This window comes from Cryptotermes secundus, unplaced genomic scaffold (genome assembly GCF_002891405.2).
Source record: "Cryptotermes secundus unplaced genomic scaffold, Csec_1.0 scaffold83, whole genome shotgun sequence".
In the NCBI taxonomy this organism is placed as follows: domain Eukaryota; kingdom Metazoa; phylum Arthropoda; class Insecta; order Blattodea; family Kalotermitidae; genus Cryptotermes; species Cryptotermes secundus.
The window spans coordinates 142,018-165,518 of NW_019719357.1; the positions used below are offsets into that span (position 1 = coordinate 142,018).

Genomic DNA, 23,501 nt, shown 5'->3' on the forward strand with positions numbered 1-23,501 from the left:
AATTTTAAACTGAAAAAGTTAGTAAGCATTATAACAAAGAATCCCTGTAAAACATGGGGAGTGGAGGGTGAGGAAGAGATGACAAATTAGATAAAATACCTTATACACTTGTATTTACTGTCTGTCTAAAGCATTTTTGAAGGTATGCCATACCTTGAGCACACAACCTTACAGGAGAAAACTCTTGTGTGTTCAGTATGGTGATTTCTGTTCCATCATATGTTGAAAATAAAATTTCTAACAATGATATAACAATCTAATTCACTACCTGATGACAATGCACTATCAAAGATATTTTACACACATTATATCAGTGTGTCACTGCTCAAATGGAGTAACTTTTTCAAGTGAAGAAAGATATGTAGAAAGCAGGGCAAGGAAGAAATAAAAACGGATACAAGAGCAGTCTTTAGGGGAGGATAACAGAGAAGTACAAATACTTTGTCATAACCCAAACATCTTTACAGAAAAGTCACCAAAAGATATCTTCCTGCATAATTAAAATCAGAATAATAATAATAATAATAAAATGTATAACTGGTGAGTGGGTGGACTTAGATCCTTGTTCTTCTTCTGCTTAAAATTTTACAGCCACCATCTTTTGAATGGTTTTCCAATATCTCTATAAATTAAGCTGAAATATTTCCCAACACAGGCACATTATAATGAATAATAATAATTCAATTCAATTCTTTACTATTTATGTGCCGAGTCAACAGCCACAAGGCCAATTACAGACAGAGCACAGGGTAGACACAAGTAATTACATTATGGACAAACACAACATAAAGGCAAAGACAAATTACAGGCAAGCACTGGAGGAAAACACAATAATGCAGACAAGTAAACAAACAAACAAGAACAATAATAATAATTTCATTAACATAAATCAATAATAATAATAATAATAATAATAACGTGACATGTTGCGCAATGGTGAACCCCCCCCACCAGCAGTGGCGCGGCGGGTGAGTCAGCGCTCCGTCATCCCCCCTCCGCATGGTATCATAATGCGCAACGCGCGGTGACGTAACACGGCGTGAGGTAACAGCGTTGCTACGTAACAGGCCAACACAGCCCCTATATAAGAGAGCTGCGCTGCCTGCGAAGTTAGTTGTAATGTGGCAGTCACCAAGTTAAGTAGTAGTCAAGCGAGTGCGTTATCACCAGTTCTCAAGGCAGCAGCCTACGAGTTGAGTTGAAATATAGCAGCCATCGCAGAAAGAAGTACCGGACGCGTGTGTAACTGAGAATTAATTGGGAGTGTGTAACAGGGTGACACTTGTATAGCTCCCGTACTGTGAAACGTGTAGTCTACTGACAATAGCGTGATCTGATCTGCGAATAGGGTTATAAATTGTGAAACCCAGCAACAGTGTAAACAGATTATTGCGATTAGGGTTATAAAGTGTGAAACCCCGCAATATTGTTGTAATTAATTGTAGCCGTGATTTGTAGGTTGTTGAATAAACCAATTAACAATCTCTATGGCGTCTTCAGTAACGTAAACACGTTACAATAATAATAACAGCACTTTTACTTTGGCCGTTGCCCAGTCACCTGAGTTCTTTCATATGCAACATTTGAAAAACTGAATCTGTTTGTGTCATCTGGTAAGGGAGTAAAACAATCCTTCCTATTTCAACTTGGTTCAACCAAGTAGGAATCCTTCCACCCTTACATTTGATTACTGAATAAGATCCAGATTCAGAAATAATGCATCTGAATATACTCGAGACAACGTAAATTTCAAGACCAAAAATCATGCTTATCTCCATATTCACTTTATTCAAACAAACTGCAATTCTTGGGAATCTATCACTGCCCCGTTCTTTTCAAGTTGGTGAAACTTTCCTCTGTCATCATCTATGTGCTCTACTCACTGAATAAAAACCTAGTTCCTTCCTTACAACTGCGAATGTGATTTTCTCTGCCCTGTCACATACTTTATTTACAGTTATGGACAAAGTACACATGAAAAGAAGGCAATTCACTCACTGGGTACTGCAATTGAGCAGGACATCCATTTGTCTCCTCTGGATGGTAGAACCATTTGACACGAACTACCATATTAGTACCCCAGGATTCCCACATGGATTCAATGCGACCAATGTATGGTCGGTCAGGGCGGCCCGTTGACAAGAAAACGGCAGAGTCGCCTACCTGAATAGCATAAAAGGAATATGATGTTAATTTTCTTTCTCAGAAACAGAAATACTTTGAACAATATATGCAGATATAATGACAGTTTCATTAATGTGTGTTAAGTCAGCGTAAGGAAGCGCAGTAAACAAAGTGGAAAATATTAAAAGCCTTAGATTCCAATTAATGACATCTGCATCAATAAGAAATGGTTCTTATGCTATGTGATGTCACATATGCAGAGCAAATGAAAATATGGGTTATGCAATAAACTCTCAGTTTAAAAGGCTGCAGCGATTCGTTCTGTTCATTAATGCAAAAGTTCATTACTTCAGAACTTCATGGGAAAATCTCACAGACATACTTTCATTCAAATCACCTGTACAGCAAAACTAAAGAGAATAATATTAACATTCATACAATTAAGTGATCAATTTCTATGCATAATTTCCACTAGTACAGATTTTGGGTGGCTTGAATTTGTCCAATATAACCTCAAAATTTTCAAACACAGTCACCATGACAGAAACTGTTAACATGTGAAGAACCTTTCATAATAGATTCATAGGAATGTTTATCTTTTGTCTCCTTATAAAATTCCATGTGCCTAGATCTAATTGCTCATTTGTTCTCACCATTAATCGAAAAGTTATATGTCAAATTTGAGGTTACCACAGCAGTAACTATATAGAGCTTTCAGAATTGTAACACCGCACAGTTTGGAGACAGCCTCATGTTTCATATGAACATATTACCCCATCTTCATGGTTAAAGAACAAGCCAAGCAAGAAACCAGCAAAAACAAATGGCAAACCAAGTTCAGCTGCAATCTTGCATGGATTACTTTCACCCTAAAGACAGAAACAACATGTTCCTGTGAAACATCAGGCTCTCTCTGAACTACACAGCACTAATGTAAACTGTAGAATACAAGAAGTTAAATCTAAATTTCACACAATACAATGTTTTACAAAAGTGGCATGTTATATTAAGATCTATAGCCATAGAATATCTGAGAGTTTTGAATTATGCAGCATTATCAAGTTTTCTGGTATTACTAATAATATAAAATCAAGGAACTAAGCACAAAAGTAGAGTGATTTCTAGTGGCATAACCTTCATAACAAATTTCAAGAAAATCCATCAATAGATTCAAAAGTTAATGGAGGGCTGACTCATGGACATGATAAGCCTGTGTTTCTTATAAAATAAGGTATTACCCACCCTAATAGTCTCCTTTCCACGTTGAATTGCTTTATAGAATTCCTTTTTACCCCGACCCTTTGCCCCTGGCCGCTTAAATCCCCGTCCCGACCAACCCCAAAGTTGTCGAGCTGGCAAAAAAGCTGCCATTTTACTTCGGCTCTCTACTGAAGGCTGCCTGTCTCGTCCCTTCTTTGGTTTTACGACTTCTTTTTCTTTCTGTGTAAGAAGAAAATGCAGCAACCATATAAACACACATCAGTGAATACAGTTTCACACACAATAGCCATAAATGTCTACGAGAGATTTAGCATAAAATGTTAGAAATTACTTTAATGGCAATCGTGCAATACACACCTAATACAATCACTGGGTGGGAGCGTATTTTCCGAAACATATGGAAAGAATCGTAAAAAGCAAAAGTTTGGTTGAATTTCCACAACACCTCAAGGAGAACTTCAAGTTACAAATGTCTCAATCTCTTTGTACCCCAATAATGTAGTCTACATTCTTAAATTCTTTATGCATGAAATTCTCCTTACATATTTTTTTTTAATTGGAGTATTTATGTTATTTCTTAATAAGTACTGCATTTTCAGACCACCTCTGTATACATTTCCTCCATTTTCAGTTTTACAACTTCTCCCATAGCCATAGATTTAACAGGTAACTGAACTCACTTTCGCTTTCTTGCTGTCTGTTGTGGAAGTGACAGAACTGCCTGTTGGTTTTGGTACATCTGTTGCTGTATCAGCTGCTTCTTCCTGCTCAGCTTCAGTATCAGAACCATCAGCATCAGCGATCACCACCGTTGACTGTGCACCACCTGCCTTTGTGTTCTGTGTGGCAGTCACTGTTGTAACAGGAGGTGTAACCACGGTACTTGAAGCTGCTACAGCTTCCTGTTCTGTGGTCAGCTGTCTTATTGCTGTCTGCTGGATCTCCAAAATGTCAAGCTGCTCCAGTACTGGAGAGAGCCTTGACAGAGCATCACCATCGGCAAGACCTGCTGACAACAGAACTGACTCAAACCTGTTCACAACACACCTTTTATAAAGAGAGAACACTGTTGTTGGTACACACCTGGTCTAGATCCCGAATCAGCTGAGGATGAGCCACTGCTTGAATCTTTATTGCGACTGCTGTTGTGATTTCGATGGCGGTGTTTCCGATGCCGCTTGTGGTGTCGCTTGTGCCTGCAGCGTTCCTCCCCGCCACTACATCGATGTTTCTTTCTATGTTTCTTCAGTCCTCCTGTAAGACCACTTTCACCTGTCGCAGAAGCCAGCAGACGCTTCAGTTTCTCCCTTCTTCTCTTCTTTAGACGTTTTCTCTCACGGTCGCTAGTACTGCTGCTACTTCGATCACTCAACTGAAACACAAGGACAACAAAATGGAAGAGTTACAACTGAAATTTTCATTTTCTAAACCAGAAGTGTGCCACCTTTTATTTTTTAAAACTGTGACAGATATAATGTGAATATCAGATATTCATGAAATTTCATTTAAAAATTTTTTCTTCTTTGCCTTGATAGTGCAGTCAGTACAGCGACTGGATACAGGCTGGATGACTGAGGTGTTGGAGTTCAAGTCCTGGTAGGGTCAAGAATTTTCTTCATGTCATCCATACCAGCCCTGAGGCCAACCCAGCCTCCTATCCAATTAGTACCAGAGGATCTCACCCAGGAAGTAAAACAGCTGGGATGTGAAACTCACCACTCATTATGTGGATCTACAAATCCACCCCCCCATACATCCTCAACATAGTAAGTAAAGTAAAGGCATCCCCGTAACAGGCTGTGGAGGCCCATAGGGTTGTGAGACGTTGAGGTTCCCACATTTTCTAGTCAATCAGCTCATAGATGGAAGTGAGGTTGTCAGCCCTATGTGCCGGCATCCTCACCATGTAATATTTAATTAGTTAAGCACTGGGACAACTTTATCTTTCCTTAAATATTTATTTAACTTCAAGATATAAGACAATAGAGTCTGTTACGATTTCTCGTACTCATTCCATCTTCTTGTATGGTTTTCCTGTCTTAGCATCATTTTCGTTTATCCTGTAAAATTTGTCTTAGTGCTCTATCACCAATCACTCTACCCAAATGGCTTATCCATTTCTGTCCGTGATTCGTCTACAGGGCATTCCTGATTATCTGTGGCATTGCAGAGAAGTGGAATGTGTAATTAAAAACAATGAGGCAAATAAACCATAATTTTACATATGCACAATATGAGGGTGTGAACATAAATTTATCTGGCTCCTGTCATGATCATAATGAACTCAGGAGTACAATAAAGGGCAAGTTGTTTTGACCACTGAAGAACAACTGGCTGCTTATAAAGGACTCCACCAACAGCATTATAAACCATCACCTTCTTTCACTATTTTCACATAAAATAAAAATATTAAAATTACAGCACCAAGCAGATCATCATAAATAGAAAATTCATCATAAGTAACAGCTCACAAAAGGGACAGTCTTCTTTTCATAATGCTGTGCTCAGCAAAAATCCCGGCCAGGATTTTGGATATGCTGGCAGTTCTTTTCATCATTCTCCTCAGTCTCTTCAAACAAATCCAGGGACAGTACCTCAAATTAGGCCATGGCTGCTTCCTTTCAAATCCTTTCAAATTCATTATACACTCATCATCCTAACATTCAATGGTATACAGTCTGGGCAACTGACAGCATCATAAAAGAAACCAAGAGTAAAGTTCCTGTGCTCAACTAATTAAGCACTACACCATGAAGGTGTATGGAGGAGTGGATGTATAGATCCACATTTTCTTGACCTTGGAAACAGCTGTGAGCGAGTGGTTAGCTTCAGGCCCTGGCCGCTTTACCCCGAATACCCACTGGATGAGAAGTTCAGTGGAGCCCAGAGCCGGTCTGGACGACATGGAGAAGAGAAAATTCTTGACTCTACCAGGACTTGAACTCTGACCCCTTGGTCATCCAGCCCGTAGCCAGTCGCTATACCAACTGAGCTATCCCGGCTACTAAAAAGAACCTTAAATGAGATGAAAAATATTCATGACATTAAACTGATTATAACAAAAATATTCATTTACCTCAGTCTTTCCTGTTACATCATTGTCCATTGGCACTTTCGGAATCTCAGCTGTACAACTGGTGACATTTGTTTTCCCTGCACTTGTAACGCCAGACACCTTACTGTTGTTTTTGGCTGCGGGGCTAGCTTTAGGACTAGCTGCCACCGGCTGCTGCTTCTTCTCAGAACTCTCTGCAGTATTTTTATCGGCAGCTGGTGTGGTTTCTTTAGTCTGACGCACCTATAATACAAACAATAAATGTAGTGGAAACATGCAGACCGATCTTGAGTAAAAATATTTTCCATATGTGTGATTTGAGGTTATCATAGCAGCTTATATGAAGATTACGGTCTTCTAGGATAGGCCACCATGCAGCTTGATACAGCAAGCCCTAAGCATGGGTTCAGGAATTTCACCCTCACAGAAATTATAAAACATGAAAGACTAAGGTTCTCATGTTGGTAACTGAAGATTGCTGTTTTCTGGAATGTGATGTCATCTGTAGATCACTGCAAGATCTCAGGAAACCTGCTGCTTCTATCTTCTACCCTGAAGATGGAAGTATCAGTTTTCTCTGAAATTTGGTTATGATCTCCCAAACTGTATGACATGACACCCCAAAGGACACCAAACTTCAACATAAAACATGTCAATAACATTCATGATACCAGACTATAAATTCAACATGAGATAAAACATTGAAATAATTTTTAAACACAAAATAAAAATCAAAAAGGATTTAGAAATTCGTTCTTAAGGAATGATTGTTTATTAAGAGATTCAGATCCACAGCCTACATAACTGCCATTGGCTAGTCTATATGGATGCAGCAGACTGTCTCTGAGAAGATGGCATCAGGCTAAATACAAAAGTTCTCTGAAGTTAACGTTTATGTGGCTGATATTGCTTTTGGTGTGAAACAAAGGGTTTTGCTTTTTTATTAAAAATGTAAGGTAAATATGCCATGAAGACATATGGTGGAGTGGAGGTATAATTCCACTATTCTTCACCTCAGCACTGGATGGAGATAAGTGGTAAGCTTCATGTCCAGGTCACTTTACCTCCAGGGAAATCGTCCACTGCTACCCAGTGGATAGGAGGCTCAGTGGGCCCCAAAGCTGGTCTAGACATAGTGGAGAAAAGAAAACCTTGTCCATCAGGAATCGAACCCTGGACATTCAGTCCACAGTCCATCACTGCAACTGTACACCAAAAAATTTACACAGGAACCCATTTCCACCTATAGCAGGGAGTCAACAGAAAAAATGGGTTTCCACCATGGAATTTCAAGACATATTTTCAAGAACACGTCCCTTATTTATTATGGGGTATGCTGTGCAAATACTTCAACCCTGAAGGAGGCTAAATGATCCTCTGAAACAATGGTAATTATATGACATCACATCCCTGAATATCACAATCTTCACTTCCTAAATGTAACGTGTAAAACCGCACTCCTTAAGTCATCTGAACATTTATGTACTGAAGACACATACCTACCGTTCCATAAAATGGAACCCCCATTTAATGTTCCCTGATTTGAAACTCTCCCCAATTTCTTTTCTGGGTTAGTTTACCATGCCTTCAGTATTGCAGACGGTACAACATCGAACTGCATGACAACATATGACTGCTCCATATATTGGAATCTCCAATCAATGGTCCTCGATTAATATTTTCCCCAATTTAACTACTTTTTATGGGTTACTTAACAATGAACTGGAAAGAATTTGAAAGAAAGCAATCATGGTCCAAAGTACTATCCCAGCCCTAACTTAACATTCAATTTCACCGATCCCAGCTAAATCATCTCAAGAGTAAAAACTTCCTTTTGAAAAAAGAACAATCAGTTGAAAGTTATTTAAGAAATAAATGAAAAGTAAACATGTTTGTTTAAAATCTACAAGCCTTCGTAAATGTGGAACACAAAGTCACAGAGTAGTTTCAAAGAGGATGGAAAAAATCTCACCAGTTGCCTTTTCAGTGTTCCACAGTTATTCGCTCACTCACTCATGGAGCTGAGCCCTTCTTGAGAAGCTGCCAACTGTGCAGCTACTCAAGAATTTCCCAGCATTTTATGGAACCTGTAGGTTCATCACCATGCTCACAAGTCCTCCATTGGTTCCTGTCCTCAGCCAGATCGATCCAGTCTATACCATCCTCTCTCTCTAAGATCCATTTTAATATTGTCCACACACCTACATCTTGGTCTTCCTACTGGTCTCTTTCCTTCTGGCTTTCCCACCATTATCCTGTAATTCCTCTTCTCCCCCATTCACGCTATATACCCCGCCCATCTCATCCTCCTTGACTTGATTATTTTAATTATACTGGGCAAAGAGTATAAGTTATGATGCTCCTCATTATGTAGTTTGTTCCACACTATCATGTGAGATATTTTCAACTTCTTCCATGTTTCTATGTTCAGAAGAATATTTCACAGCTTCCAAGTGTGTCATAAAACCTGCCGTACACGCTGTATGTGTCACAAATAAAAACATTTCCAAACTGCTAATCTAGAATGTGTGGAACTTTTCTTCTATTTACACATGCTCTACATATTGGGGCACTGGGATACCTTTACTTTACTTTCAGTTCTCACAAACCAGTCAGTTGCACAATTTGAGAAATAAGAAACTTCTATACAAAGATAACTCAATGAATTCACCTGTTTTTGTGTAGCTCCTGCACTCTTTGCGCTATTTGCTGTTTCAGCACTTGCTCTCCTATCTTTTGAACGACTCTCACAGCTGGCACCAGAGTTTCTTCGTCTACGCTTGCCTGAGCCCCAAGCTGGCTCTTGATTATACTCTGTAAGGAGAAAATGGACAATAAAATCAATCTTCTTTCTTAACCAATTAACTTAATAAGTGATAAATTCACATTGTGGACTTCTGGTTTGTGGATGCTGCCTCAATTTTCAGGGTCAAAATTGGTAGGACGACGAGGAATTCTCAACTCTCTCACTTCCATCCTGAAAATAGGGGAGAACAGTAAGAGTGAAAGGTAAAGTTGCCCCTATGCTTAATTAAGCACTATGCCATGAAGACATATGGGGGAGTGGACGTGTAGACCCACATTTTCTTGACTTCGACACTACTTGGAGGTGAGTGGTCAGTTCCACGCCCCGGCTGCTTTACCCAAGGGGAAAGATCCCCCAGTACCCAATGGATAGGACGCTGGGTGGGCCCAAGAGTCAGTCCAGAAGACACAGAGAAGTGAAAATTCTTGCACCCACTGAGACTTAAACTTTGACCCTTTGATCATCCAGCTCATAGCCAGTCTCTATAACAACTATGCTATCCTGGCTCTGGAGGAGAACAGTTCCTCCAAAAATGTCAGTACCCACCTAAGATTAAGTAACTGTTTGTACTAGAAATGAAAGTGGAGTTATTCTAAAAGGTGGTCTGAAGTTTAAATCATGTCAGAGTAGTGCAGAAAATTGCCTATGATAACATGAATATTGCTATTATGAGAAGAGGCCAGTTCAAGATTAATCCTTAATGTCAATAACAACTCTACTGTATATACTGCAGCCTATCATAATAGTCAGCTCAAACTATAACCAATTTCTTGAAGCTATAAAGGCACAATCATAAAACTGACTTCAAAATCTCAATGTTTCCTTCCAAAAAAAAATATTTATGCTTGAACTCTGCAGCTTTATTCACATAAGCATGTCAGGCTTCAGAACTTGTAAAATTCACTGTTTACTAACAGAATATGATCACATGGTAACTCTCATTGTGCACAGGGGCTTCATTCCTGAAGATTCTTGCTTGAACTAATGTGTAAAACAGTTAACTCACTGAATGAACAGTAAGCTCAGAGAAAAAGGAAATAATATGACTGAATTAAAATGGTGGGGGACACTGCCTAAGCAATGCAATGGGCATACGCAACAGCTTCTACCATGGCTGCAGACAGGACACTGATGCTCTTAACATTGAAATAAAACCATAGATTATCAAACAGAAATCAGGGTAACAGACTCCAAAATAATGAGTTATTTGTAATGTTATTTGGGTTCTACCATTTATCCACACTTGAATCCAACACTACTGGTGTAGTCTTCTGTGAAAGAATGTGCTGTTTCAAAAAACACGAATTTTACTTTACATGAAGTCATAAAATTACCAAAAGATAAATTGCATTAATAGTATGACAAAACAGAGCTCTAAGATAAACAAATATGAAGCATGATGCGTGAGCCACTAATAGACAAAATTACTGTAAACTAATGAACAGACTAACTCCATGGATCACAGTCTTCCTTCAGAAGTTAACAGCTGCCCAGCTACTCAAAATAATCCTCACATTTTACTGAACCCAAAGGTTTAATACTGTGTTCACAAGAGCTTGCCAGTGGCCTTTATCCGATGTCAGTCATGATTCCAGTCCACAACCTACTCCCATATTATCCATTTTAATATTCACATCTATTCTATGTCTTCCCATTGGTACCCTTCCAATTTTCATATCAAAACTCTGTGTGCATTTCTTTTTCCTTCTGTGCATCCTATACATTCCCACTCATCTAATCCTCCTTGATTTTACTGTCTCAATAATATTCAGAGATTAGAGAAGTACAAATTTTGATATTCCCCATTATGCACTAACTATTCATGATCACATTATATATCATCTGGTATATAATCTTTCCACGTGTCATTCTTATAGGAATTACAGAAACAGGAACATCTACATTCTACCTGACAGCCAGGCTGCATTTAAAGCGCTTCACAAACAGCAGATCAACTCAAAATTGGTCTGGGATTTCCACCAAACCCTCATGGAACTGGCCAAACATAACAGGGTACAACTGATATGGGTGCCAGGGCATGAGCGTATTGCTGGTAATGAAACAGCAGACCAATTGGCTAAGATTGGAGCTGAACATCCTTTCATGGGACCTGAACCAGCCTGTGGCATCTCTATAGGAGTCGCCAGAAAGGTAATCAGGGACTGGACATATATGAATCACAAGAAATACTGGGGATCCTTGACTGGACTCAGGCAAGCAAAGGGACTCATACAAGGACCCTCTACTAAAAGAGCGAAGGAACTGTTGAAGTTAAACAGGAACCAGCTACGATGGGTGGTGGGACTACTTACAGGACACTGTCACCTCAGAGGACATCTCTTCAAATTGGGACTAAGTAACAGTCCCACTTGTGAGAGGTGTCAAGAAGAAAACGAAACAGCCACACATATCCTGTGCGAATGTGAGGCCTTAGCTTATTTAAGACTACGTCATTTGGGTCAATACTTTATGGAACCAAGTGACTATTTCGACGCCCCCACGTACAAAATTGCTGAGGGGATAATCAGAAGGGGAGGCACAATAGATCACTGTGGTCACGGTGCAAGGGCCAAGAAGGCCCACCCCTTATACATTCATTTATGTGTCATTATTGTATAAGCTAAGAATCAATCAATCACACCTGAAATGACGACTACACCACCCCGTGCGACAGATATATAGTACTTGGTTTTTTGCAAAACTGTTCATTCTTTCTACTTATACGAGGGGGGACCAAAAAATAACCGGAAATGACCTGTTGTGCGCACATGCTTTGTAGTTACGAGTTGTGCTGCTAGGTGGTGTTAGCTGGGGGTCTCCCGCGACTGTTAGTGAGCTGGCGTCAGTCTGAGTTAAGTGGTTTGTCTGTGGTGCTCTGTTGTGTGCGTTCCTGTTTCAACCCTTTGGCGATTAGTGAGATGGCCGACCAGAAGGAACAAAGAGTGTGCGTGAAATTGATGAAGATCGTCGAAAGACCATTGACCAACTTTCTGAGGAAACGAACATCTCATGGAGCACGGTCCAGCAAATTTTAACCGAAGGTTTGCACATGAGACGGGTGTCTGCAAAATTTGTTCCTCGCTTGCTCGGAGATGACCAAAGAGAAAACCGCGTGAATGTTTGCCGCGACTTGAAGAGTGAAGTGCAGTTTTCCCTAACAGAAAGCAAAATTTCACGCACACTCTTTGTTCCTTCTAGTCGGCCATCTCACTAATCGCCAAAGGGTTGAAACAGGAACGCACACAACAGAGCACCACAGACAAACCACTTAACTCAGACTGACGCCAGCTCACTAACAGTCGCGGGAGACCCCCAGCTAACACCACCTAGCAGCACAACTCGTAACTACAAAGCATGCGTGCGCAACAGGTCATTTCCGGTTATTTTTGGGTCCCCCTTCGTATATAAACTTCCAAAATTCAAAGGAAACTAAACATGCAATGAAGTTCATAACACCTTACATTTTAAGTAGTTCATACATTCTTACTTTCAGAGTTAAATTCAATGATAGGGCCTTTCCACATACAAACACAACACATCAGAATTCATGAATACAAAACTTACCAACGATGGGGTAATCCGCAGGTAAGAGTCTGATGTCATCCAAATTGATGCGGCCACTATCCCCATCATCAAATTCAACATTAACAAAATGCAAGTCTAATTCTGGGTCTGGAGACGAAGGCTGCGCCACTGTTCCGGGGTAAAGGCACCGATACTGCTGACTCCAATATGCACACACTCTTGTTCCAGGCGTCAGCTCGCTGATATTAGTCGGCCGAACCTCAATGATCTTAAAAAAAACAAACATCTCCATTAGCAATCACACTTCTTGCTGTCCCTGTGAAACTTCATCCATGTATTAAAATCCACACTTCAAAAGCATTCATCTCTTCTGTTTCAATATTACGTGTTTCAGCTCAACTAGTGAGCATCAAGCATGCAAGTTGTAGACAAACTGCTGCCCCATTGCTACACCACTACACTTTGCATTTTAAATGTGTAAAATACTTATAAATACTTCTTTTGGCTTGTTTTGGACTTCATCCATTGTCTGGTATGTAAAAGACAAAAGACCATAATGGAGACTGGATTTGTCTCCGTCCTCACGTGGATAGGGCAGGATAAACCTACCTCCAGTGATTGAGACTAACTCTTTTTGACGGGCCCAACTGAGGTTTATCCTGCCCTACCCACCTGAGGGTGGGTCATCAGCGTCATCAGCAGCGACTTGAAGCACAGAGCAAATGATGCACGAGATGGTTCAAGTTCGTATAGCAACAGGCGTGACCAGAGTGGTTTGAACGGCTGCTGTACTGCGATGTGGAAAGCAAATGGAAAAACTACCACATTATCACTTTTCCTGGATAGTCTCTTTCCAAAAACAGAAGATCGCATTAAGCGGAGGAACTGTTTTGGAAGAGACTGTGGACCTGTCGTCTGACAGATTACTGATGAATGAACCCACCTGAGGGGTGAGACAGATCAAGTCTCTGAAACGTTGTGGTCTTTTGTCTTTTACATACCAGACAATGGATGAAGTCCAAAAGAAGTACAGTATATACCATCGTCAGAATCCTTTCAAGTCTAACTTATAAAATACTTTAAAATTATTTTTAAAATATCTTGCTGTGATTGCTTTGTTGTATGCCTTTGAAATGCAAAGTGTAGCATCATGATAACGGGGCAGCGGTTCCCTCTACAACTTATACACCTAAATGACCAGATGGGCCTAAACACATATTGTTCAAATAAAAGAAAGAGACAAATGCTTTTGAAGTATGAATTTTAATACATCATTGAAGATGCACGGGGAAAGTGACAAGTAAGAATGCTAATTTAGAATACACAGTGAAACAGGATGCTGCAACATAATATTGTTCACGTATTTTGGGGCGTGTCACTATAGACGGGGTATGGATTGGATGAATTGGATTTACTGACCACTTGCATACACCACTCAAAACTACACTTTAGAAATCAATGACACACAAAGATCAGTGTCCTCTGTCTATTCCAGTCTCCACTAGCCATTTCCTGGCAACAGCTTCTACTGAGGGAGATTCTTCAGCTTTCCACACTCAGGTACTCTGTGTCACAGCCACCAATGGAGAACTGCCTCTCAACTGATAATTAAGTGGGTCCCAGGCTGGCGGCCATTTCGCACCAACCTCCTAGTCTACTCTTCACAACCTGACTCTCAACTGAAAACTGAATGACCTCACTGATCAACCCACTAAGGCCGTGCCATAGTTCAAGCGATTAGTCACTGGCTTCTCATCGCGGCAGCCCGGGTTTGATCCCGGCTCTGGTCAAGTGGGATTTGTGGTGGACAAAGTGGCGCGGGGGCAGGTTTTCTCCCAAGTACTTCAGTTCCCCTGCCAATTTTCATTCCATCAATTGCTCCACAATCACCCTCACCTATCATCTGGGGCTGGTTCAATACGCCAGAAGCGGCCGCAGTACAAGGGACTTAGTCCCACCCCACTAGCAATAAAAAAAACCAACTCGCTACTTCACATCCCTTCACTCAACTGAACTCCTGATAAATCTAATGCCAGAATTTGACTGACCCTGCTTATAACACTTTCGTGCAAACCTCGCAGAAAACAGTGTTTCCACGTTATAGTCCAATAATACCTCCACCATCGCATGGGTATACACTGCCACAGGGACCCATTTACCGAACTGTTGCCTGGTGATAGCCTGGGTATTGTTAATATGTTTACTGGCTGTTACCAAGCAACATATGTTTCCTCTCGCAATTGTTGCATAGCAATGGCACTACAAGTTACACTATAAACACTTCGATTGTTCAACAACCCACATCACAAATGAATGTCTGTGAATGTCTAAAATCAGCAAGTATTAAATCACTATTACCCTTAGTTTTATTGTTAAGGAACAAGGGACTTGCATAGTGACATACATGGTTCTGGTCATAAGAAAACACTTTCTGTGTGCAGCACAATATTATGTTTCAAACACTTACAGTATTCTGAAGGATCTCTTCTCGGGGGTAAATATGGGGTCTGTTCCCTCTCTCCCCGTCCAGCGTGATCCCATATATGTCTGGAGCCTGAATTCCTGACAGGGTTCCAGCATAGAAGAGCCCGCAAATAACAGTCAGTGCACGCTGCTTTTCGGTGTTCAGGTGTTCCTGCGTCAACTGACAGGAAGCTGGCAAACAACAGACACTTCACTGTATTCTATTATACTGTCATAAATATCATATGGAATTGGGAAATTTTAGAAAGGACAACACCACACGCTGCTAGAGGGAGCAATGCACAAGCACGGGGAAAAATTACAGACTGCAGACATAACACAACAACAGGTTTAGAGACAGAAAAACAGGCTGCTGCAATAACACACTGAAGAAAAGGATACAGATCTAAACAAATGGACAACGCCCCTTGTGGGGTGTAATAAGAATTCTACAAAATTTAAAGAAAAATTTTAATAGAAAAATCTTAATAGATTTTGTTTGATTTAAATTAAGTGAACTACAACTACAACTCTTTCAGCGCATACCAGTTAGACTATGATTATGACATTCTGAATCATGAAGCGTGCAGTTTCATAAGTCATGAATGGATAATATTAGTGCAGTGTAGCAGTTTTAGCAGAGTGAGGCACCTGAAGATGACCATTTGGGGCCAAAACATGTGCTGAAAGTGAAAGTGAAAGAAAGAACAATTTGTTGCATTGTTGTCAGACTGTATAGTACAATAAAACCGTTTAGATATAGTAATGCAACAGGATGCTTAAATACAGGATTATTTTATGGTTGCGGGTTCAAGTCCCGATGAGGTCATTGGATTTTTTTCAGTTGACCTAATCCTTCCAGCCACACTATGGCCCTGGGGTCTAACATAAATGAGTACCGGAAATTAATTAAATAATTTTCCTGGGGAGTAAAGCGCGGCCAGCGTGTAAGGCTGACAACCTTACCGCCATCTTTGAGCTGATTGTCTAGATAATGTGGGACCCTCAACGTCTCACAACCCTATGGGCCTTCACGGACTGTTACAGGGATAGCTTTACTTACTTTTACTTAAAACACATACATTAAGACCTTCCAGGGAAATCAGTGGTATTAAAGCTCAATTAAAAGCCAATATTTTGGACACCTGCTTTGTTCATTGTCAAATAGAATGTACAAGACAAGTGGAAAGGCATATTAAAGCTGTAAGCACCATACTGGTGATTATTCCAAAGGTTTATGATGAAAGCCTATTCTTTGAAGGACACATGATGGGCTTTCTCCATGCACGTGTGGTGTGTGCACAAGCAGGTGCATATACACGTACATATAATACATCTGCCATTGACATGATGCCTCTTCCTGATTGATATACTAAGCAACAAGAAGGAACTCCCATAAACCCTGATGAAAGATAAATCGTACATCTTTGAAAGTTGGTTTTTATCTTGATTTTTGACACGGCCAACTGTCAAAAGAAAATTTTAATGCATTCGGACATAGTTAAAGCGCTGAATGTTATTTCAGTGAAACAACCTTTCAAGTTTTCTTCTGGGACCAGTAGATTTGAGCATGAGGCTTCACACAAATCTTAAACAGAGGTCAATTAAGACGGATTGTTGACCTGAGACAGCAGACATCAAAAACTCAGTGAGGGATAACCTTGAATCAAGGAACATTACATGGGGGTTACATTTTATTACATTCCCCTTATGATACAAGCAGCTAAAAGGATTAAAAGAGAGAGATGCAAGCAGATTATAATGAAGTTTTAGAACAGGAAATGACGAATCAAGGATATAAAATCTAAACCTAGGATACTGGGCTCAATCTCAAAGTAGAAACAGAGACAAACTTGCCAAATTAAGGATAAAACGGAATCAATACGTTTCTCAACAATGAAAATGGGATTCCTTTTGCAGCATCAAAAATGAATATGATGAATAAATCACAAATTAGGAGACCAGGGTCCAAGTGAAGGTAACCTAAAAAATTGACAGAAATATGGCTGGAACTCATATGGGGCGATGGTGAAGAATGGTGATTACTGTCATGAGAAATATCAATGGATGAATCTGATAATGACATTTCAAAGAAGGTTCCAAACGTGCTTATCAGCATGCCATAGTCCAGACATGATTAACTGGCTTTAGCAATGAAAAAAAATAAATTACACCAAAACAATTAATTACACCAAAACTGAGTTGGGTATAATCAACTGCCTGAGACATATATTATATACGTAATATTTTGTGAGCCGACTTTACTTTCAACTTTGAGTAACCAACTGTAGTTATACTGACAGATTTTTAACCATTCTTTCATATTTTAACGATGGATGGAATAAAATGTGGGCACTTCTGACTACTAGGCTAGTATGCTAACCACTAGACAATTGGGATAGCCTTCACACAATTGGGAGCACGCAATGCAATATTAGTATAATGCATCAACTGTGTAGTGGCTGAGAGACTAGCAATCCTGCTTTCTATTCAGGAGATCCCAGATTCAAATCTCAGCCTGGAGACTAGATATGCTGAATCAGGTCTACTCTTTTCCTCAGGCCCTCCAGGCACATAACAAAAAAAAAAGCCTGTGGCCTGTAGTCCCCAAGCGAACCATACCGACTGAGCGACCGGCGCTCGTTGGCGAAGTTAGGGCCAACTTTAGAGGATAGAGGATGTCACGTGGTCAGAGCAACGGATCCCTACAGCCGTTAATCTTGGTTTTCTAGATTGCAGCCACTATTTACTTGAAATAGCTCCTCAATTATCCTCACGAGGCTGAGTGGACCCCGTTCCAGATCCACTACTTCTCAGAAAATCTGGCAGAGCCGGGAATCAAATGTGGGACCTCTGTATCTCTAGCCAGGAACTCTGACCACTAGACCACAGAGGCAGTCTGCCCCTCAAGGCACATGCCCACTTCCTTCCACAGCCTTCGAATCCACGATTCAGTAATCATCCTATTGCTCAACATCACAGTATAAAATTCTGATAGCAAAGCTCAGTAGGTTTCTCACCTGTGGACAGAGAGGGCACAGCAGCTGTGGTCTGCTTGCTGAGCATGCTAAGGGGGATGTCCTCACTTTCACTGCTGGCTGTCCCTTGCCCAAAGCTTGGACTGGTCCTCTTCTGCTTCTTTGCCGGAGAAGGCCCATCAGCCGTGTGCTTGTCACGTCTCTCCCGAACAAGTTTTGCCTTTTTTGAAGGTTTACTACTACTTGTTGTTGTTGTTGTTGTTGTTGCTGCTGCTGCTGATGTTGTTGTGGTTGTTGTTGTTGTTACTGCAGCTGTTGTAGTGGCTGTCGTGGTAGTGACTGTAGATGTGTTCAAGCCACTAGTCATTACTGTAGCTGTAGAGGTCACTGCTACTGTCACCAGCTTTGAGTCATTGCTAGCAGACTTTCGTTTCCTGGACCGAGAGACTTCTGATGTAGATGTCGTGGGTGCTTTCGCCGCAGGTTTCTCCATCTGAAGTAAAGAAACACATGTCAATCACAATTCGCCATCTGTATGAAAAAAGTGTGCCCATCCACCTTCTACTTTCCTCTTCCAACATGTTCCACAGTTTTATTCTGACACAATTAATACTACATACAACATAATGTCATGTGTAGGGTGGTACACACGACGAAAATAACAGGTTCTAGTTTGGATGATTGGATTTATTAGCACATCAGTTACAACTTCTCTTAATTACAATTAATATAGTGCTATTGCTAACACTTTCCAGTCCACCATTGCACACGCACCGGGATTCTCAGCAACCACTAATCGTCTCCTAGCCACGGAAATCAACACAGAAATTAGCGCTATGACATCTTCTTGCTACTTCATCTTCAATCAGTCTGGAACCTCGGAACTAAAAATTCTTCTGGACTCACTCCTCCAGCTTATGACTGACTTGTAACTGCCCTGAACTAATTCTGTCAATCCCTGTTACTCTGGGAATCTCATTATATAGCCATGCACAGACCACACAGAAAGCAGATATACTGTAAGAAACATTGCATAACCTAGCAACTGGTCACAGAGAAGTAGTTTCAAAGGTCTCTCACAAATCTATCAGTTTTACAGTAGAACTATGTCTGGACCCTACCCATTGCCTGAATAAAAACAAAAATACATTATGATATTCTTGAGATTAGCTCTGCCCCTCTTCAGATAGATGGAAATGGAACTCAGCTCAGTAAGTACTCCTTCCTACTATTTGAAGACAAGTGGGGGGGGGGGATGTCTATTATTGCCAATGTCCACCATAACCAAATGAAGGGGTATCCACAGAGGTACATCATAGGATGCACAGGCAATACACACTAGAAATACAGAACACCCAACTTGAATATTTAGGTTTTCATATTTCTTTTTCTTTATTTTAAATAGTTTTATTACTACAAAACATTCTTAATGCCTCAACATCTGTAGAACTTCACAACTGTACGGGGCCAGATCTTGTTAGCTACACTTGGGCCTGTTATAACGAGGGTTTACTGTATATATTTTTTATTCAGACAACACAAGTTCATCAGAAAAATCTCCCATAAAGATATTGGACTGAAGATAAAATAGTTTAGAGCCACATCACATTCGACATATGATGCCCATTGTTGTCCTTACCTTAACCTCCGATTTCTTTGTCCAACACGTCTGGCTCAGCAGTGCAGGGGGTGTGGTAACTGGCTCCACAGGTTTCACCTTGCTTCCAGGCCAATCCATCGGCACTGCATCTTCATCCTCACACCATGACCATGTCTTCACTTTTGCCTCTGCTTTCAGTTTTGGACGAATCTTATTAGGCTTCCTCTCCGTCAATGTCAAACACGTTCCACTTGCCTTAGACATGACTCCGTTGCTCTCACGTTCATTTCCAGCACTAATTCCACTAACTTTAGTAAAACCATTGGTCTCACTGTCTGAGTAATTGTTCGCATTACTTCTACTGGAGTTCGACAGAGGCTTGTGGTACAAACTTGTGCTGCCTGATGAATTTCCATTCAATTTATGAGATGCAATGACTCTGCTACTGTAAGATGGAACCGAACTGTCCCCATGAGAATCTATGACAGGTTTATGAGATAATGAATGGGCAGGTTTCATATGGAGGGGTTTCGCATGTCGAGACTTGGAGAGCAACAACCCAACTAGACTGCTCTTTGACTTGGGTTTTTTTGCAACTATGGTCTCTGTTGCAATTTCTCGACCTGTCACAGAGAAGTGTTTCTTTGGCCGACCCACTTTCCGTTTTTTCGATGACGACGATGTCGATGAGGTTGATGACGATGATGAGAGACAAGGAGGGAGAGAGGGTGAGAGAGGTGGTGGGGACGGAGACAGCTTTGGCTTGGGGCTTTCTGTGATCTACAAGAAAGAATAATGCAGATGAAGTATTATTAATGAGAGTAGTAGCTCAGACAAGACTGTACCCAAAAATATAAAAATGCAGATACATTTCCACTATACAAAACTGTCCAAAATTTATGAAGAATTCTTGTATGTTGTATTTATTATAATAGTAGAGCATATTTTTATGAGTCTATGGGAGATATATTGATAATATTTTCTGTTTATATTAGGTTATGTAAATATAAAATATTTTTTTTCTGTGATCATAACATGTTAAGACAGGAGTGTGACAAGCTGAGAAACATACAATAAAAGATCTTACATTTCAATAAAAGAATTATAACTGCATCTTAACATGGTATTACACTGATCCAATTTCAATATATCAAATTCAATTAAGACAATCATTTGCAGCCATTTCATGTCACACTGTTTAAAATGAAAATTTGTAAGCTACGAGCATGAACAATATCATTTAATATATTTTAGTTTTTGCTTCTTGTTGTGTGTGTTTTAAAAGTCTTACACTGTATTATTAACCATCTACACAACATTTACACAACTTGGATGAGTTCATTCCAAGAAGAATTCTGGTCATATTGAAGACAAAAGATGGTCCAACACCATACTAATAAAGAACTGTGTACAGTATCTGTAGTGTTTCCATTATTTGCCCAACCCCTGTATTTATATTTCAACTCAGGTGACATATTTCAAAACAAAATCTTTACATGTCCCTGAAATACCTAGAAATACTGTACAAGATGTTCATAGCAGTCAACAAAGGCTTCCCCAGTTTGAGAGTTACCTACTGAATATGCATGAAGCCTGTAGGGCATAGTTATGGTTCCCATACCTCAAGAGATGGAGAATTGGTTCCATGTTGCTGTGATTTCGGTGCATTTGCTGATTTGCTTGCCACAGTTTTGAACCAGAACAAGGGATCATTCTCTCCTAAAATAAAACACAAGCAGATATATTAATCTATTCTTTATCACATACCCTAATATTCAATTATAAAATTTATTCTGCACTTCGGTCTCATTTATTGAAGTTAAACAGAACATGAACTCTCTTTTCTCTTCAATTTATGTCATAAATATGATGCCTACACAATTGGAATACAACAATTTAAGGAACATACAAATGTGTAAAGTATTAAAGGTTTATAATGAATGTTTTCACTATTTTAACAATTCTGTGCTGATAACTAATTTATATATAAGCAACTTTTGATTCACAAACTGTCTCAAACATGCACTGTGAATTAATAAAAATTTGTAACTAAACCACAAATTTTTATTTTTAGCTTAATTTAGAGATACTGGAATACACAGACACATGTGCACGCACGCACACACACCCTTTCCCACACAAGCCATGTATCATTGAGACATACAAGTTTGCATGAGAATACACACACACGTAAGAATAATATTGCCATGATTTTGGACAATCAAAACTTGGCTACAAATAAGCCTGCAGGAGTGAGGGTACGTGCATATATTCACATAAGTAAAAAAGTAAAGGTATCCCTGTAACAGGACGTGGAGGCCCATATGGTTGTGAGATGTTGAGGTTCCCACATTTTCTAGACAATCAGCTCATAGATGGTGGCAAGTTTGTCAGCCCTATGCGCCGGCCGCCCTTTACCCTCAAGAACATTCCTGGTACTCATTTCTGTTAGAGGCTGAGTCAACCCCATGGCCATAGTGCGGCTGGAAGGATTAGGTCAAGTAAAAAAATCCAATGACCTCATCGGGACTTGAACCCGCGACCTTCCAGCTTGTAGCATAGTGCCTCAACCAACTACGCTACCGCGTGCCTCGCATATATGCACATACACACATAGCCATTAACTTTTTAAGTATTAATTATTAATATAAAACATTAAATAAATGCAAACTGTAAGAAATGCATCACACATTTTCAGAATTCCTAATGTATTTGGGATTTGCAAGGAAAATGGATTCACCTCACTAACTCAAAAATGCAACTCAAAATAAATTAAACATCACATTTTATCAGAACATGTAAAAGCACAAGCATACATGAAACAAACCTCTGAATATACTGTTACTTTTTTACAGCCTATTCGTCTATAACTGAATCTTCTTTCCCTCTGGTCATACAACAAGAAACAACCCAGAGTCAGTTTTAACTGAAGACTGGATTTCATGAAACAATCATGTTGATGTTTCGCAAAATAATCATCTTCACAGGGTGTATATTATTTAAAGACCTATTGCCAAACTTCACAAACTCTTTACCTCATAACATTCTTATACAAAACATACCATGTTCACTCAATGCAGGAAATATGGATAATTTGCTGTATTTTCAAAACACGAGTATAATAGTACCTTAATTTCACCTAAATGTGGAGATGCCTACCTGTACCTTATTAGACTACAACTGCATCCAATAAGATTGGATCAGACATGCACACTAAAATGTGCAGCTCTTTTCATGAGCTGTAACACTCTACAACGTTATCACCAAATAATTACACAACAAATCGTAATGGGTCAATGTCAGGTTACATGCTAAAACATGCTAACTTCCAAGTAGAATAAGCAGCAAGATTTGGCAAGTTGTCACTCCTGCAATCTGAAAAACTCACCTGACATGAGGGTGAGGTGTGCAGGGGGTTTCCAGCCAAAAGTGTGGCCGGCTGGATTGGACAAGGCTGCAACCAAGCATAGCCACCCTACGTCTCAATACATTCAACTCTGTTACCATCGTGAAGGATGGTAACATCCAAGTGAAACCAAGTTATTATAACCTCAAAGGATCTGGATGTTGAAGAGATGTGTCACCTTCTGGAATGTAATGCCATGCAGCCCGGTAGAAATACACCGATAATTTGAAGAAACATAGTGCATCCATCTCGGGAGATCAGGTTCAGGCTTACCACCTGCTTCTTTCTGGCTATTCGCTTGGAATGTTCTTCAATTATGAAGA

At 40.0% G+C, this 23,501-nt stretch overlaps 1 protein-coding gene across 5 annotated transcripts in view; it reads right to left on the reverse strand.

The window, feature by feature from the left end:
• LOC111864377 (protein winged eye) overlaps positions 1-23,501 on the reverse strand; it is a 425,251-nt gene that overhangs the window by 1,872 nt on the left and 399,878 nt on the right. For 4 of the 5 annotated variants that reach the window (XM_033751485.1, XM_033751481.1, XM_023851592.2 and 1 more), the window contains 12 exons: positions 23,161-23,226; positions 21,394-21,491; positions 19,812-20,552; positions 18,215-18,665; positions 15,199-15,386; positions 12,771-12,999; positions 9,072-9,214; positions 6,422-6,643; positions 4,429-4,717; positions 4,026-4,351; positions 3,367-3,564; positions 1,999-2,163 (listed from right to left, as the gene is read on the reverse strand). In XM_033751485.1, coding sequence (XP_033607376.1) covers positions 1,999-2,163; positions 3,367-3,564; positions 4,026-4,351; positions 4,429-4,717; positions 6,422-6,643; positions 9,072-9,214; positions 12,771-12,999; positions 15,199-15,386; positions 18,215-18,665; positions 19,812-20,552; positions 21,394-21,491; positions 23,161-23,226 — 3,116 coding nt within the window. The remainder of the gene's footprint in view (positions 1-1,998; positions 2,164-3,366; positions 3,565-4,025; positions 4,352-4,428; positions 4,718-6,421; positions 6,644-9,071; positions 9,215-12,770; positions 13,000-15,198; positions 15,387-18,214; positions 18,666-19,811; positions 20,553-21,393; positions 21,492-23,160; positions 23,227-23,501) is intronic. The other variant, XM_033751482.1, reaches the window with a different exon arrangement.